The sequence below is a fragment of the Chelmon rostratus genome, chromosome 11 (assembly GCF_017976325.1).
Source record: "Chelmon rostratus isolate fCheRos1 chromosome 11, fCheRos1.pri, whole genome shotgun sequence".
Taxonomy (NCBI): domain Eukaryota; kingdom Metazoa; phylum Chordata; class Actinopteri; order Chaetodontiformes; family Chaetodontidae; genus Chelmon; species Chelmon rostratus.
Window position 1 is genome coordinate 12,419,899 of NC_055668.1, and position 17,468 is coordinate 12,437,366.

The window sequence follows — 17,468 nt, forward strand, 5'->3', positions numbered from 1 at the left end:
TACACTGTTTAGTGGTAATATGTGACGCAGCTGTTCTTTTTGCAAAATGGACAAGCCAAGACCAAGCACCGCCTAACTCGCAGGTTGCCACCCTCCAGCCGAAGCTTTCAGTGGTCCAGATTCTGTGTCTGTACCTTTAAGGGAACGTTCCTGTTTGTTCCCTTGAAAAACTTCTCATTTGGTCCTGTTTTTGTCCCTCACCAGGTTAAATGAGACTTTAGTGGGACTTTCCTGCTACATTTGTTATAGCCCTTTACAACTATGTATTTGATTTCTCTAAAATTTGGTACAGATGTTCATGTTCCCCTCTCGCTGAGCTTTGGTGATCCCCTGACTTTTCCTCCATAGCACCACCATTGGTTGAAGTTGTCCTGTACTTTGGCTTCTGACTTAATACCTCCAAAACCAATGACACTTCCGTCAGCCTCAGCTGTATTTCATCTTTTGCACTAATGTTAGCATGCAAACATGCCAAATTTAAATGCTGAACATCAATTTTCTATACCTGCATTGTGAACATGTTAGCATTTAGCAGGACGGAGGAAAAGAGATATAGGGCAGTTTATTCTGTCTGCTCCGCAACCTTTTACCTTCTTGGCATAAGTGATCAGAGATAAAAAGGACAAGATTCCTGTGGTGTGACTCCACCAACATGTTTTTGTTTGAGCTTCACTCTGTAGGTTTTAAACAATGGTGAGAATTATTTGCAATGCTCGCTGTGCCCATAAAATGCAAATATGCTGTAGGATGGAAGTCCAGCCAGGCAAGACAAAAAGTCAGAAAAGCTCAGCTTTCTTAATCTGCTGCTGCCCATTTGACGGATGTTTAGTGGGATAATACGGAGCATCTGGAGAGAGATACAAGAACAAAGGCCCAATTTTTGAGCCAATGCTTTTGAGGCTTAAAAAAAATAGTGATAATTGAAAAAATACATTTCAAATGACACCATAAATTTTGTTTCTCATATGGCATCTTAAAAGTACTTGCAAAGTCCTCAAACTGCTACATATCAGATTTATACACTGTCTCTGAAAACTTTAACAAGTGTGGAATGAACCCTACCGTCTTCACATAAGAAGATACTGCCTCAGTTTGTGTGTCATCACTGTTTATGCTGAAATACTTTATGTGATCTTCAGTATGTCTGAAACTCCTGTACTGCCTGTATGTTATTTTAACACAACAGCGCCCTCCAGTGTTTGACTTAAGGGCACATTCACTAAAGGATCTCTACATGCGTTGGTGTGTGCTTGACATGACACACACATGCAGCAGGGAGACAGAAACATTTTGGTTTGGAGAAAATAATGAGCCCAATCAAAATGTAATACAAATATTTTATTAATTATAAAAAATGCTCAACAGCAGGGCCAGCCTTCTAAAAGAGGAAATGCTTATTAAATTAAATGACATAAATAAACTTTCTGGTAGCTTGTTTTAAAAATCCATACTCTCAGTATGAAATATTCATGCACAAGTGATAAAAAGTATTATACACTATATACAATAAAAGATATTTAAATAAACATTCACTTTGAACTGAAAAACGCTGAACTGACGACACACAGAGGCTACAGAACTGCTACGAATGCCCAACAGCTGGTTCTCTGCCACAGCTTCATTTTGTGGGATACTTGTATCCTTGCGTGAACTTGGAGAGCCCAGTTTTTGCAGCGATCCACTTGTTGTATTTGGTGACCTGCGTGTAAACCCCCGGTTTGTTCTTCATGGCACAGCCCTCACCCCAGCTCACCACCCCGAACAGAAACATCCGACCTGACACCTCGCACACCAGCGGACCACCAGAGTCCCCCTGTGTGGAGAGGACACATCAGTCAGTCAGTGTTCACAGCATGAAGAAAAGTTCCAGTATCTGTAGATATTAGACTCTAAAATATTTATTATTTATCAAATTAATTTATGCATCTGAACCAGCATCTATATAATGAAACAATATTCCTGCATTGAATAATCTAACACTCTTTCCTCTTAAGAAAGAGTGCTCCTCAGATCAGCTTTAATGCTGCTGGAGCTTGAAACATGTTGCACACTGTGTGTCAGATTACAACTTCCTTTAATTTCTGTTATTTTTGCACTTCTGTTTTTGCACAGACATTTAAACCAGGAAATACATTCACTGTATGCAAGCGAGAAGCCTTCTTTTTTTTCCTCTTTTTAGGTTTTTACAGTGTGGTTCTTTGAACATCCTCTTCTCCCAGTTCACACATGCACACATACTCATACACGGGATTCTTTGCTCACCTTGCAGGCATCAGTGCTCCAGTCAGGGCTCCCAGCGCAGAACATGTTCTTTGTGATGAGATCTCCATAGTACGATTCACTTTTACAGTCCGACTGGGAGATCATTTTCACGCTGGCCTGTTTCAGGTACTGTGAGTAATGCCACGCCACTGCAAGAAAGCATAGTGTCAGTTATGAGAATCATCGAAATGGCTGAGAGATCAGCTATGAATCTGTAGATCAGAGATTTTTGTGGTACGTACTGAATTTCTCCCTTCCAAACCCCGCAACGCTGCACTGAAATCCTGCAGGAAGCTGAGTGTGAAGTGGGGGAAGACACACAACCCGTGCTGACGGTGACTTCAATGCACATCCTCCATTTCTGCTTTTGATCTTCAACAATGCTGAATTTTAAAGACAAACACTGCTATGAGTCCTGCACACAAAGCACCCACGCAGCTCTTTACCTTTCTCACTCATACACACAACACAAGTGTACACACCTATGTCATTATTGAAGTTGGACATGTTGAATTTTTGGTGGATGATCAGTTTTTCCACAGTGAAGCTCTGCTCCTTGTCAGCGTCTGTGTCATTGATGGCCTTCTTCCCCAGGAATACAGACAGATGCCGGATGTCAGTCTCATTACTGAACAAAAACCAAACACAAATGGTTAAAACACGCACACAAGTGTGCAAACATATTACATACCCACATGAGTCATGCTGCCATTACAGCATGAGAATTGCAGTGGAGGAAATGACAGTGTTTTTTGTTTTGTCTCACCCATCAGAGAAGCAGTGTGCAGCCGTGACAACCCAGCAAGGTGTAATGAGAGAACCGCCACACAGGAAGCGTTGGCGCCCTTGAAAGATAGCAGCGATCCATGGGTGCGACTCTATGGGTGTGAAAGAACCACCCACGATTTTATGCATCCTCCGCTCAGACCTCTCACCACATGTCAGCTCTGCAGGGACACGCACAGTGAGTCAGTAAGCGGGATGAAGGAGATCACAAGATTGCACTGAGAAAAATTGTGTTTAAACAACAAAAGTACCTGTATCCACAACAGGTGGAGGTTTTACTGTTGGTGTGGAGCCTGTGTGGTAGCAGATAAAACAGAGATTATCAGAAAAATCCAAATCAAACATACAATATTTCAATGACTTCTAAAATTCCAATCTCAGCCTTACATCTGGGAACATCGCAGAATTCCTTCACAGCCCTCCTTCCTCTTCGGACATAGCACCACGGCATCAGGCTGTGGTCAGGGTTCCTACCATTCAAGGAAATAATATTAGACTCATGATACCTCCTCCTGAACAAATCTAGGTGCCAGACTGGTGATTTTAAGTATACCTGCAGTAATTATGGTTTCCGAGTCCCTTTGAAGCTCCCCAAGGGTTTTTGAACCTGTTCCAGTTGAGACATTTGTTGCCGTATGCCGACTCGCGGACAGATCCCCTGTAACTGCTCCCATCCCCAGACCGGCACATCTCTGAAGATAAAGAGAGATGAGAACATTTAATGTCACCAAATGCAGCAAATGCAGCATATTAAAAATATGTGTTACATTGACAATTGGCTTACCCATTAAAGTGCGCTGGGGTTGACGTGACAAACTCTTTCTAGGCCATCTTTGTGAAAAAGCCTGAGAGGAGCACAGACATTCACAGTTGAGACAGTTGATTCCCCCCCGGGTATGAATGTTGCATTTAAAGCTACTTCCTCTTATTGCTACTTACCACATCTAGGCTGAATGCTGCAAGGAGAGCGAGGATGACTAACAGGTTCATCTTCACTTCTGGTTTCGCTTCTCCTTGTTGGATATATTTCAGTCTGGAGGCGGACTGAAAAAGGAATAAAAATTACAGAAATGGAACAACACAACTCTGGACTCAAAGCTACTCTGTCCGTATATGGAGTTTATCTTGAAGCATGTGACAGGACAGAAACAAGAGCACGTGCGCTTCAGTTCACACAGAGATACATTTCTGTTTTTTGCATGAGGGAAAAACTGTTCTGCGGAAGGTTTTAATATAAAAGCAACAGACAGAGCATGCTCTCTGTGTGCGCTCTGTACTGTAAACATCATCTCTATCTGTACTGTGAGTGCGGTATCAATTTAGGTTAGCTGATTACTGCGTAGCATGCGCACACCATTACATCACATTAGTTCAATCACTGAATATCTAGATATTTCTTGGACACAGTATCAACTGGACAATGACAAAGACAAAAGGTTGCATGGTTAAAACTTTACTTTTGATGCACAATTTCTGTCAACAAACACTTTCATTTCCACTACATCTCTTTTTTAATTCAATTCTTTTTTAGCATTGAAATATTAGTCCTCCTGTATATTTGTGTCTTTTCTCCATCTGTGTGAATCCATTCTTCATGTGCATTTATTATCTATCTATAATTTTGTCATCCAGACTATTCATATTATTGTCTGTCCGTGCTGGAAGAAGGATCCCTAAAACTATATAAAGAATAACTATAAAACAACTTATATTTTGCTGAATGTCACAGTATAGGAAGCTTTGTTCAAGATATGTTTACCTTTCTATCCAAGCTTGCAATCCTGATGAAGCTCTTTGTTATTTCTTCCCGCTGGGCTGATTGTTATCTCCTCTCTGTGTCCTCTGATGTGCACCTGAGCTGTAGTAGGACTCTCGCTGCGAGTTGCTCCAGTGCTGCAGTGCTGAGCCTCCTTGCGTTCCTCCCATTTAAAAACACACAGGCTACAAGTGGGAGGAGATTAGGAGACGATATCAAAACATCACTGGCACTCAACTGGCTATTCAGCAAAGTCTTGACCAAAGATTATGTCATGTCCTGTGACACATGCAGACAGAGCAACCCCCCTCCTTCCCCCGAAACCACAGCAATACAGCTAAAATAAAGATATCCAAAATTGGTCATGTATATGTTGAAAGGTGCTGCAGCTCTGAGGAGCACGTCCCATCTCAAGGTAGAATGACAGGTTTGAGATTCATAAGTAACACAAAATTAACTTAATTTAATTTAGAACATTTTTCCCATAACAGAAATCTGGATTTTACGCTACAGCATATGCTCAGAAGAAAGAATACTGCATTTTTGTAGGTTTGACTTGATGTGATAATGTGAACTCAAGTGGTCTGTATTTCCTCATACATTCAGTCTTTGCTTGGTCCAATGTCCCATTCAAATACTTATACTGATTAAATGAAGATCCTGTTATGCCATTTGATTGGCTGCACATGTCAGTAAAGGAACATTTTCATGACGTCTTTTACACTATATGATTCAGACTGACTTATTTAGAGACTGTGAAGGGGATCCAACAAATATTAAGATTCATGCGTTTGGATATATTTCCTCTATTACATGCGTGGTAGTTGTGCCACTGCAGGCAGTCAAATTTAACCACTCAACTCAGGGATTCATCTATTCGGTTGTAGTAAATTCCTTAATTTTGCCTTGTCTGTGCATTATTTTCCATTCTTAACCAAAATAGCCTGCACCATTTATAGCTGATATAAAAAACAGCTGCACGCCTTTTAACCAGGTCAAGTAAGAATGTACACGTTACTATTATATTATTCGCTTGTTGCTTTTAATGTCTGTTGCTTTCACTTGTGGAGGACGTGGGACCTTGTGAAGAAAGGTTCTACATAAATTATTTCTGTTTTTATCAAACATATAACAAACAAGGTGCTCATCACTCTAATGTTCTTTAATATTACTACATGACCACAACACCATTTTAAACAACAAGATTTAAAAAAGACCACTGGATGTGTTTTTTTTAAGTGATACTGTATAAGGTAAAGTGATCTTATGACAAATGCGACCGTGCACTGCATCTGTAGTGACTTATACATCCTCTTGAATCATTTGCCTGTTGTCACATGCAGACAACTGCATCATAAACTTAAAGGCATGTACTCCTGAGACTGTACTACTTCTAAACTCATAAATCTGGTTTGGATAACAGAGCAGCTGCCTTTCAAGACATTTCAACAGTCTTTGCACATCTTATACTAATAATGTAACTCAACTTCCCCTAAAACAATAGGCATTGTTATGAATTTTGCATGGGGATTTCTGGCTAAAATGTCTGACGCCCGTGTTACTCATATTTCCTCCTCTTTGACGTGACAATAGCCAGATATGACACCTTTGTGTGAGGCGGAGGAAGGGAAGGAGGCCTTCAAGGGATGAAGTTAACATGTACAACATGCTTGATGCCAAGCCAGGAAGCATGGAAGAACAAAAAACATTCATCTTTTCATTTATTAACTCCAGTTGGCTTCTCTGATAGACGTCTACTTTAAACCCCACACAGGTGTTATACCAAAAGAAGAACTATGTGTGACACAGAAATTACCCAAGCCAGGGAAACCCAGGATTTTGGTGGTTGAAGCCAGCTGCAACCTGGAGTGTTTGATTTTGTCATTTAGACTCAAATCTTCTGTTTCCCACGCTCCAGTCTGGACACCATTCACCCACCATATACTATCATTAAGGCTCAGAACTCACCTGTTGGAGCTCATGGTCTTCCTGAATGTGCAATGATGAGCAATTAACTTTGTTTAATCTCCAAAGTTGGGAGAGAAGTGTGAGAGGTGGTGCTGTATCAGGGGTCCACAGTTGCAGCCTGTGTTGCAGGCACTAAAAACGACATGGATCGACCAGAATTTGCAGCTACAACCCTGTATGACAACAGTATGACTCTGAGCCTGTTAGTATTGGTGTGTTGACTACATCCTGTCCTCTAACATATAGGAGCTTCTATACTTGTATAGAGAGTGGGGGGTTTGCACCCATGAAACACCCTCATATCAGTGCAGAGAAAATGAGGAAGGAGAAAATGAGAAACACAAGCGTGCAGAAACAGAGCATGATTCATGATCTATTTTTAAGCCTATAACAGATATGAAGTTAGAAGAGACTTCACAGAATTTGGCTGCCATCTTGATTAAAGTGTGGTTACCTCAGAGGAAACGTTCAAGTTCCAAGAAGAAAAGTCAATTCTCATTATATTCTATTTTCTCAGTGCTGATCTTTAGACCTTGTGCAAAACACTTTGAACCTGCCAACCATTTTCACAGTCCTCTTCCTCCTGTTTGTAAAGGGACAAACACAAAAAACAGAGATGCTATAGAGCAAAACAGGCAGAAAACCACGGACAACATTTATTTTCACACCTACAACAGCTCAAAGGTGGACACTCTTGTGACGCACTGCAACAAGCAAAATCTAAGTAAGATGAAATATCTTAAATCAAGGCAACATATGCTTGTTTTATCTTCTCAGCACGCAGATTTTATGTTAGAGCATTTCACTTGTTTCAGGCTTTGTCTTTACTTACTGAGACTTGCTCTGACTAAATGAATGCTTGAAACTACAATTTTAAAAATTATTAAGATGCTTGATCATCACAGACGAGTACAAAACTGCTTTGTCGAAGTCAGGCTTTCTCTGCACCCAGACAGATGTATTTTTAAGAGAACTGCAGGTTATTTGAGACTAGATGCATTTAGTCATTTTAGAAAACGGTGTCCTGTTCTGTTGGCAGATAATCTTACTCATTTATATCTGCACCATTTTATTGCTTTTTTTTCTTGGTTGTGAGAGCTGGATTTTGCAGTATAGGGATTTTATATCACGTGTTTTCAGCTTCTCTATTGGACCACACCTGTCTGCTTCTCCTTTCCACCCTATTGAGAAAAAGAAGAATTATTTTAAATAAAACTGGAACACCGTTTTGAGCAACTACTAGGGTGTGGTGGGCATGCACCAACTGTAACTGATTCTTACCATCAGCCTGAAAGAAAATATTGCTGTAAAAATGAATTTAAAATTACTTCTTTGCTGTCAGCAGTATATTTATATTCACATTTACATCTACAGCCTGCAGACAACAAAGAGAAGTGACTTTTATTTGTGCAACGTGATTTCATATGAAGCAAATACATAGTGACATAAATATCAGTAATGATTAACTCTTGCAAAGCAAAAAACTAGTCTGTCTCATGTCACAAACTCTATTTCACATTGATGAGAACAAACACCACAAAACCCACAAAATACAGTTGCAGAGCCTTTTGATTCATTGTTACAAGTAATCGCACAGGCCCATATTGCATCAACCCTCACTCACCGTTTAAAACATGTTGTCACATTTCTTGACTAATTGCAGATTTCTCATCGTCTCCTGTGAGCTAATCTTTTGTTTGATAGATTGAGAAATTATGAGTTCTCCCCAATATGCCAAACCTCTGGAACCTCAAGCTGTCTATAGCACAGAATCTGTCATATTGTCTGTAAAAAATATTACATCTTATCCCTTCATGGTTCAAGTTTGCGCTTGAAACCCTAATTTATTCTTGGAAGTATGAAAGCTCAGCAGAATTTTATAGCTGCATGGCACAAACCGTTGTTTTTTTAAATGACAATTAAATGGCATTTCTGAACTGAAAAACTGAGAATAAAAACTCAAGGATCTCAAATTTGTTGAAAGGTAGAAATATCTGGAAATCTGGCTGGATAACAGATTCACTTTAAGAACCATGAGGAAACCAGCAAACTAGACTAGCAAACTGATGATAATGTTGATGTTGTATACTGTATATGCCTGCCTTTCCTTTCATCTTAAAGCCTCTTGACTGTGATAAGAGTACACTACACTCAATACACAGGTGATTGACTTGGCTCACCATTGTATCCTATGTGAGAAGGTGAGATGTTCCTCCTTAACCAACAGACGGAAGATTATTTGTACATTATTTACCTGTAAGGCAAATAATCACGTGAAAACACTAATTAAAATGTAAGGTCCTTAGACAGTTACATGTACAACATGTTTAAACTCAGTGTGGAAGACTGGTTTTAAATTGATATTATGCTCCTTATAAATATAATGAGTCACAAGTAAATCTTTCCTCTGACGATATAAAAAACATGGTATTTTGCATTTTAAATACCACTTGTAGCCTGATTGTTATCTTAAATATGGAACAAATATCTCATGTGTATGAGAATTGTGTTTTCTGTGAATTTCAGTGTCTTGTTTAGTGTGTGTGCACAGGTCTCTCTTGAAAAGGAGGCACTGATCTTACTGTGAATTCCTGTTTAAGCAGAGGATTAACTTCTGAGAGGGCCAACTTCGTATCTGTCACTTTCAGCTTGGCTCCTGCGCTGTAAAGCTGTGCGTATGGCGCCATCTAGCGAGGAAATTAAGACCTTGTAAAAAGTTTTGGAGATATTGACTATACTGCTCACCGTTTTGTTAAAACGGGAAAAAATGAGTAGGCTTATTTAACACCCCTGTTGACATTAAATGCTCACTTTACACTTTCTCATCTAGTGTGGGTGGGATGGGAAAGCCCCCAACAGAAGGAGAGTTCGCCCTGCGGAAAAGCTTTCCTTCATTTCCGTTGTTCAACCGGACACGCATGCGCAGAAACAACATCTGCCTGTCAGTCAACGCTTTCACTTTGCCCAGATACTGAGCTGCGTGTCTGTCTCTACAACTTTCCACCGAAAACTATAATAAAACACAACGTAACCTTTAGTTTTGAAGCCGTGTTTGATGGACAGTAACGTGTGAAGGTGTATTCGCCGGTTCAGCTTTATTACAAGAACACTAGATAAGGAAACGAACCGTAAACAACACGGTTAGCCAACTCCGAAGCAACAATGTTCTGGCATTTAAAGTAAGCTAACTGACATCTGTCGACTCTGACCTCCTGGACAGGTGAGTTGGTCATGCTTGTGGGGGGAGGCCTTGCTGTTAGTAGACTTTTAATTAACATCTTGAAGGTGTCTATGAGTTACGTGACTTCACTGAACTTACCATTGGCAATCCAACAATGACAAATAGCTCCTAAACTTGAGTGTATTAGTACAGCTAACGCTACAGGATGAGCAAAGCGCAACATCAAAAGCAGTAAACGTGATTAAATTAAATAAAACTCTTAATCTCTTAGCAAAATATTAGTTCACTGTAGTTATAAGTTAAACGTAAAAAGTTAAATGTAAAGTTATATTTAGAAAGGTAAACATTTCAAAGATCCACGTGCACCACTGGAATATTAAAATAGAAATGAATACATGATTTTCATTCTTGAAATATCTGTAAAACTGAATTAACATATATATTAGGCTTTATTTTATTGCTGATATTTTATGCTAAGTGGGAACTATCTTTTGTGATATTCTATCATGAAGAAAAAATATGACAATATATATTAATCAGTAATAAAGAACATTTACTCACTGTTTCCACTGCAGATGCAAAGAGGAGAGATATGTTCATGGATAAATAAAAGGGCTTGAAGAACAGAGTCCTCATCAACAATGTAGTCAATAAAGTTTCTGGACAGTGACAGTTTTTTTTTATTTTTGCTCTTTCTTGAGGTCTCCAGCTCCAGCAGGCCTCACACTATGGAGCGCAGTGCACCCAAACAGTGCTCCTGGGAGATGAAGGAGAGGCTTGGGATGGGAGGCTTTGGGCATGTCTACCTATACCAGCACCTTGTAAGTCCTTTCATCCGTCTCTATGCTAAGGAGAACATCCCAGCCCCAAATTAAGTCCTTGGCTTGATTTCACTCCTTGTCTGTGTTGAGCAGGAGTTGGGAGAGAAGATTGCTGTGAAACTTTGCCGCCTGGAGCTGAACTCCAACAACAAAGACCGCTGGAGCAGAGAGATTCAGATCATGAAGAAGTGAGTGTGTGAAGCATCTGCATGTGTTTACAAAGAAGCCCATGAACAAACATCACTGAGCATTGTATTCTGATCGAACCGTTGCTGTTTGTTTGGCTCTCTTTTCTGTTTTAGGCTGAACCATGTGAATGTGGTTCAGGCCAGAGAAGTTCCAGAAGAGTTGAGCCCCATTGCTTTAAATGACTTACCTCTGTTGGCCATGGAGTACTGCTCAAGAGGAGACCTACGCAAGGTATCAAGTGGGTATTTTATAAAGACCCCAAACAATTAGTTGTCTTTTTACATATTGCACTATTAACTTCAATGCCTTTTTATTTAGGTGTTGAATAAACCAGAAAATTGCTGTGGGCTAAAGGAGAGTGAAGTCCTCTCGCTTCTCAGTGACATTGGTAATGTAAAGCTTTTACTTTGACAATAAGTCACTGTTATCACTTGTTGATGCATAATGTATATGGATTTATTTATTTATTTATTTATTTTACAAACACAGGTTCTGGTATCCAGTATCTCCATGAAAATAAGATAATTCACCGAGACCTAAAGCCAGAGAACATAGTTCTGCAGGAGATTGATGGGAAGGTGAGCCCATTTCCCTTTTACATGCATGCAGCCTGTGCAATCTGCAGTTTCATATATTCTATGATTTTCTGTTCCTTGCTCTTATTATGAAACTATTTTCCCCCCAGCTTGTTCATAAAATCATAGATCTAGGTTATGCAAAAGACCTGGATCAGGGAAGTCTCTGTACATCCTTTGTTGGAACTCTCCAGTATCTGGTAAGTTTTGCATCAGTGAATCATTACTCTGCATGAAATGTTTTATTTTTATTTTTTTTCTAATAGATCAACAAACAAGCCCTGTTTTATAAATCTATATGTGTTCCAGGCTCCAGAGCTGTTTGAGAGTAAACCCTACACTGTAACTGTGGACTACTGGAGCTTTGGGACAGTGATCTTTGAATGCACTTGTGGCTTTCGCCCCTTTTTACACCACATGCAGCCTGTACAGTGGTGAGTCAACGCAGCAGCAATGTACAGGATATGCAGGATACCAAAATATGCATATAACATACACTTTTTACATATGTAGTGATGGTGACATTTTTATTAGTTTGCAAAATAGCTGCATGTTAATGTTGAAGACAAAGTAAGACAAGTGCATACAGATGTTTTTCTGAATCTGTGGAACATTTTGTGGATCAGGCTTTATTTTCAGTTCTGTCTGGTTGCCTCTTTGCTGGCTTTTGTAGGACAAGTAAAGTCAAGAACAAAGGTCCCAAAGACATCATGGCCGTGGAGGATATGAATGGAGAAGTCAGATTCTCCACACATCTCCCGTATCCCAACAATCTCAGCAGGTACAGACAAAAAAAGCCCTTTTGTAAGTACCAGTCATGTGTCCCTCATTCTTGTATCTTAATTACCTGTGTGTTTGTGTGTGTGTGTGTGTGTGTGTGTGTGTGTGTGTGTGTGTGTGTGTGTTCAAAGGCCACTGTTGGAGCCAACCGAGTCTCTTCTGCAGATGCTGTTACTGTGGGACCCTGCTGCACGTGGTGGAGGGCTGGATCCAGACACAAACAAGCCGTGCTGCTACACAGTTCTACAGAATATTCTCAAAATGAAGGTGACTTGTATGAACCTTGCTTATGTTTAGACTCACTTAAAGATGCGGTGAGTCATTCTGGGTAGATTGTTGATATTCGCTAAACTTCAGATTTAACCAGTGTCTCCTAATGGTCCGCTAGCTGGGTGTGTGCTGGAAAAAAAACATTTTTTGAGCTGTTTTTGGTTTGGCTTTGTAAATGGGAAACAACAAAGTGGCTCAGACAGAGCCACACGATACTATCCCAGACGATCAGCAATAGGTGGTATTCATGCACAGGACAAGGGGACGGGGTTTGAGAGGGAGAGTGAATCTGTCAGGCTAACATGTAATCGTATTGTGAAGTAGGAGAGATGGCAGTATCAACAATCTTTCACCAGAATGACTCACCCCTCCTTTAAACCAGATTTTATTGAGTGCATTTATAGTTTTATGTATCCCAGCTGAGGACAGCATGCACAGCAAAGCCCCCTGCCTTAATGTCTCCAGGTGATTCATGTGTTGGACATGACGTCAGCCCAGCTGCACTCGTTGGTTTTGGGTGCCGAGGAGAGCTTACACTCCCTGCAGCTTCGTCTGGAGACACACACTCAAACACACATCTCCCCGCTGAGTCAAGAGCTGCTGCTGGAGACGGGAATCTCCCTCGACCCACGCAGACCGCCCTCTCACTGTCTGCCAGATGGATTGGTATTTGACACACACACATGAACATAAATATCTGCTGTGAAACCGGCCCTGCCACATGTACATATGCAAGAGAGGACTTGCTGTTTTTTCTTCATCTCCATGTTTTAGAAAACTTTTAAAACATTTTTTTTTGCATTACACCATACACCATTTCTGGTAGTAGGAATGTGATTTTTACCATCTTTTTTTGTCTTCAGCAGGGCAGTTGAAACATTTTTTCCAGTTGGTCCTTTTTGGAGTAAAATAAATGAGGCAAATAAGTCTGTCATAGTTGTAATAGCTGACAAATTGTTTGACAGCGTGTCTGCGGTCTGTATCAATGAATGTATGAAGGTTATTTGCTTCCTGCCTTTCTGCCTCCTCAGGAAGAAAGTGTATTAGCAAATCTAAACCTCAGTATCAGCTTCCACTGGATGTTTTGTTTTTACCAGGGAGCCATATTCCTTTGATGCATACTGGAGTATCCACAGCGATATTTGTTCTCTGCTTTCAGCGAGGCTGGGACAGCTCCATAGTTTTCCTGTTTGATAAGAGCCTGACCAAGTACTCTGGCCCACTGACTGCCAGACCTCTGCCAGACAGTGTCAACTTTATAGGTGAGATAATTATCTATTATTATGATAATTATTATTATTATGTTATTCAGAATGGTGTGAGATCCTTGATGTTTTTATTGCAACATTATCCAAATTCATAGCAAGCGCGTGTGTTTTGTGAACTATGTGCTGTCTCAGTGAGGGAGACGAAGACTCAACTCCCACTGTCTGCACTAAGAAAGGTGTGGGGGGAAGCAGTCAGCTACATCTGCGGACTGAAAGAGGACTACATCTGCCTGTACAGGGGGCAGAGAGCGGCCATGTAAGTGCACAAACACTCGCTAAGACACACGCCCACACACTGAAACATGCTTACCTTGTGTTTATGTCTGTGCAGACTGAGTCTGCTGCGTTACAACACCAACTTAACACGATACAAGAACCTGCTGTTCTCCCAGTCGCAGCAGCTCCGAGCCAAACTGGCCTTTTTTAAGACCAGCATCCAGCACGACCTTGAGCAATATACCAAACAGAGACACACCGGCATCTGTGAGTAGATGTTAATCTCCTGCTGTGATACATAATTTAAAGTAATTATGGAAGCCTTGATTGTGCTATCTCCTGGTGCTCTGAAGCTTCAGAAAAATTGCTGAAGACCTGGCAGGAAAATGAAGAGAAGGCTGATGGGTTTATGAAGGTAAGAAAGATGTTTAACTCAAAGCAATTCTACACAAACTTATTTGCAGTCTTTGTTTTTTTTCAAAACAGTGCATGCTTTGTTGATGTTTTGCTTTAGGTTGCAGATGTGGCGTATCTGGATGAAGAGATAGTGGCTGTACATTTTGAGATTGTGGAGTTGCAGAGGAGTCCATTTGCGAGGAAACAGGAGGATGTAATGGAACAGCTGTGAGTTCCTCCGTTATATTTAAACTGTAATCATTTTCTTAAAGGATGGGTTCACATTTTTCTATCTTGATTAACAATTTAATTGTCTTTTTCTGTTAATTCAATAATCAATAGTCAATATAAAGCAAAACATGTGGTCTCTGCTCAGGTTGACAGTTTATTTGCCTAAACCAGCTGATGGAAACACACAATTCACTTTTATCTGTTTTCATCCATGTGAAGCAGAAACCGACTTTACAGAAAATCGTCCAAAAAAAAGCAAACTAATGTGTGTTTCCATCCTTTACAATTATGCAAGAATTAGATGTTAAGCATCTGACTATTGTTTGAAGACAAACTGAAAAATGTGAATCTGTCCTTTAAAAATACCTGCATATTATTGGTATGCACATGTTCATCTATCTGTCTGTCTTTTACTGTCAGTGAGGAAAAGGCCATTGAACTCTACAAGCAACTGAAAGCAAAATGCAAAAGTTAGTACAAATCAATGCACATTTTAAACTGCTTTTTTTTTCAAAGCCAATGACAGAGCTGGGGAATCTGATAATGCTTGTTGCTATGGATACAACTCAGTTGTATAATAAAAAAAATATGTTGGCTGAGAAGATATGCAGATTGATTCACTGAACAAATGTGTCACAGGGGGGACCATTGTTTGATTCCTCAGCATGGCTGTGATTGGGAATAGCAGGTTGGCATGTAGTATGTGTTTAATTGAGTGTGTCAGAGGATACTACTTGGACGATGATAGGACTCTGTGTTCGCGCAGGTCCTGACCCTCCGCACGGCTACAGTGACAGCTCTGACATGGTGAAGACCATACTCCAAACAGTTCAGAACCAGGACAGAGTGCTGAAAGACTTGTACACTCACCTGAGGTAATTTATCCACAAGTGGACATAATCATGCAAAATTTGGCACAACTGAGGCATCATTTTGCGGTTTCCTGTGTGTGTCATCTGTGATTTTCCGAATTTTTCTTTTTTTCTGCAGTACAATTCTGGTGTGTAAACGTCGCATTGTTGATTTATTCCCTAAGTTGGAGAGGGCGGTAGGGAACATAAAAACTGCAGAGGCAGCCGTGATGCAGATGCAAATGAAGAGACAGAAAGAGTTCTGGTACCTCCTCAAGATTGCCTGTGTGAGTATAAAACAGATGGCAGAAAATGTTGTTTTAGGATCTTGAAGCTCTGCAATACAGGATCCAATGTAGAAGTCAAATAACACTGTAGCTAATAGAGTGTGTGGTTGTGTATTTAGGCCCAGACCAATTCTCCATCGCAGTCACTTACACAACGACCCTCAGACAGGTAAGATCTGTACAAGTCAAAATTCTCTGCCCCTAGATTTACAGAATTCAGTTGTACCTGAAAAACACAGTTAACGTGAATATCCACACTAAAACATCACATGGCTCTTTCTCTGTCAGTAGTTTATCTGCAGTTTAGAAGGTAAGTTTAAATCTACACGCTGCGGAAAGTACTGAAGTATCTCAGCTGCTGGTTTTTGTACAGATCACAAAGCTGCCAAAAGAGGTCAGCCCATGCACCTCAAAGTCTTGCAGCTTGCGGAAGCAGGACACATCATCTCCCCAATGTCTGTTGATTTGAAGACACTAATACGAAGCCCAGATGTCCCTAAAAGATAATATTTTTTTCTTTTTGTGCACAATCCCAATATTCATTGCATGAGAAGTGGGGTAGACATAGGACAGGTAGCTATTCTGTCACAAACACAGGAAAACTTATTCATGCAGGCAATTTAGAGTCTATTGTCTCTTTCAGTGAAACTGTTGATCAATTACTGGATGAGAATCAGCGTTATCTGAGTCAACTAACTTCTCTTCTGCAAGACACCACCCAGGAGATGGAGCACAGTGTCATGGTATGGTATACAGGTGTGAGGGAGTGTATTCATGCTTGTAAACAGATCTCTTAACAACAACAACTTCTATATAAACCCACTGTTTAGACTTTTTGTTTGACTTGCCAGAAGGCATCTGTAAAAATAATCAAATTATTGTAAATAATATTATTCACCACCACTTGATATTAGATGAAGAATGTTATTTTTAGTAGTACTGTATGTATATACGTGTTCTTTCTCTCTCCAGGAGCAGGACTGGAGCTGGACTGAGTATGGAGCAGTGAAAGCCTGTCCTCAGAAGCTGGAGAGGTTGACCAAAGACTCAGTGTTATGAGTCAATGATGTATACTGTAAACAAGTGCCTTATCAGAGTTACACTATCTGAAAGCTTTGTGATTCTGTACTGTGTCATTTACATACAAGTAATGCTGTAAGACAATGTGTGAAACAGCATCATGTGGTAAGCTGTTCATGTTTTAACTTAAATGTATATTGTTGAAATTTAAAAGCTGTTTCCAGCTTTAACTGACACTTATTTATTTTATTGGTAATATTGATTAGAATAAATAATTGCTGCTGACAAACTATGCATGATGGAATGTGAATAAATTTGATCCATGTATGGCACACATGCCGTGTTTTGTCTTTATTCAAGCAGTTTAAAACTGTGGATTTTTTTTCGAATCAGTTTGTCTTTTCTTTGCAAATGCTTAACTGTTGAAGATAAGTATGTAAGTATCTGGTTTATTTACATTCACACAGTGGACCAGACGACTGTCTCACACATACAGGAAATAGCTTGTTTGTAAGACCCAGGGTTCAAAATTCTCTTGGGAGCTGCCGATATCCAAACAGTAAAGAGGCAAAACAAGAGGAACATGCATCGAATATAAATTAATACTACAA

At 40.1% G+C, this 17,468-nt stretch overlaps 2 protein-coding genes across 6 annotated transcripts; one reads left to right on the forward strand and one right to left on the reverse strand.

Annotated features, from left to right (window-relative positions):
* Positions 1-1,329: 1,329 nt before the first annotated feature.
* On the reverse strand, positions 1,330-4,941 carry plaua (plasminogen activator, urokinase a). The gene is made up of 11 exons (XM_041947856.1): positions 4,808-4,941; positions 3,988-4,092; positions 3,833-3,893; positions 3,602-3,740; positions 3,436-3,518; positions 3,300-3,341; positions 3,029-3,209; positions 2,745-2,890; positions 2,505-2,645; positions 2,263-2,411; positions 1,330-1,813 (listed from the first exon to the last, which is right to left on the reverse strand). The coding sequence occupies exons 2-11, from the start codon at positions 4,036-4,038 to the stop codon at positions 1,619-1,621; spliced, it is 1,188 nt and encodes a 395-aa protein (XP_041803790.1). The 5' UTR covers positions 4,039-4,092; positions 4,808-4,941; the 3' UTR covers positions 1,330-1,618.
* A 4,787-nt stretch (positions 4,942-9,728) lies between these two features.
* Positions 9,729-17,189, forward strand: LOC121613581 (inhibitor of nuclear factor kappa-B kinase subunit alpha-like). Of its 5 annotated transcripts, none has more exons than XR_006007207.1 (22): positions 9,729-9,992; positions 10,655-10,774; positions 10,868-10,962; positions 11,077-11,194; positions 11,282-11,351; positions 11,453-11,541; positions 11,649-11,738; positions 11,848-11,972; positions 12,212-12,319; positions 12,450-12,585; positions 13,054-13,254; positions 13,748-13,850; positions 13,989-14,112; positions 14,188-14,339; positions 14,426-14,487; positions 14,587-14,696; positions 15,120-15,169; positions 15,466-15,574; positions 15,690-15,837; positions 15,957-16,006; positions 16,211-16,580; positions 16,810-16,858. XR_006007207.1 is itself a non-coding variant. In XM_041947044.1 (22 exons), exons 2-22 carry the CDS (start codon positions 10,682-10,684, stop codon positions 16,894-16,896), a joined length of 2,220 nt encoding a protein of 739 aa, XP_041802978.1. In that variant the 5' UTR covers positions 9,729-9,992; positions 10,655-10,681; the 3' UTR covers positions 16,897-17,189. The 5 variants fall into 5 exon arrangements, 3 of the variants coding, with proteins under 3 accessions (XP_041802978.1, XP_041802979.1, XP_041802980.1); XM_041947044.1 differs by having other exon boundaries at positions 16,481-16,580; positions 16,810-17,189; XM_041947045.1 differs by having other exon boundaries at positions 10,663-10,774; positions 16,481-16,580; positions 16,810-17,189.
* Positions 17,190-17,468: the final 279 nt, after the last annotated feature.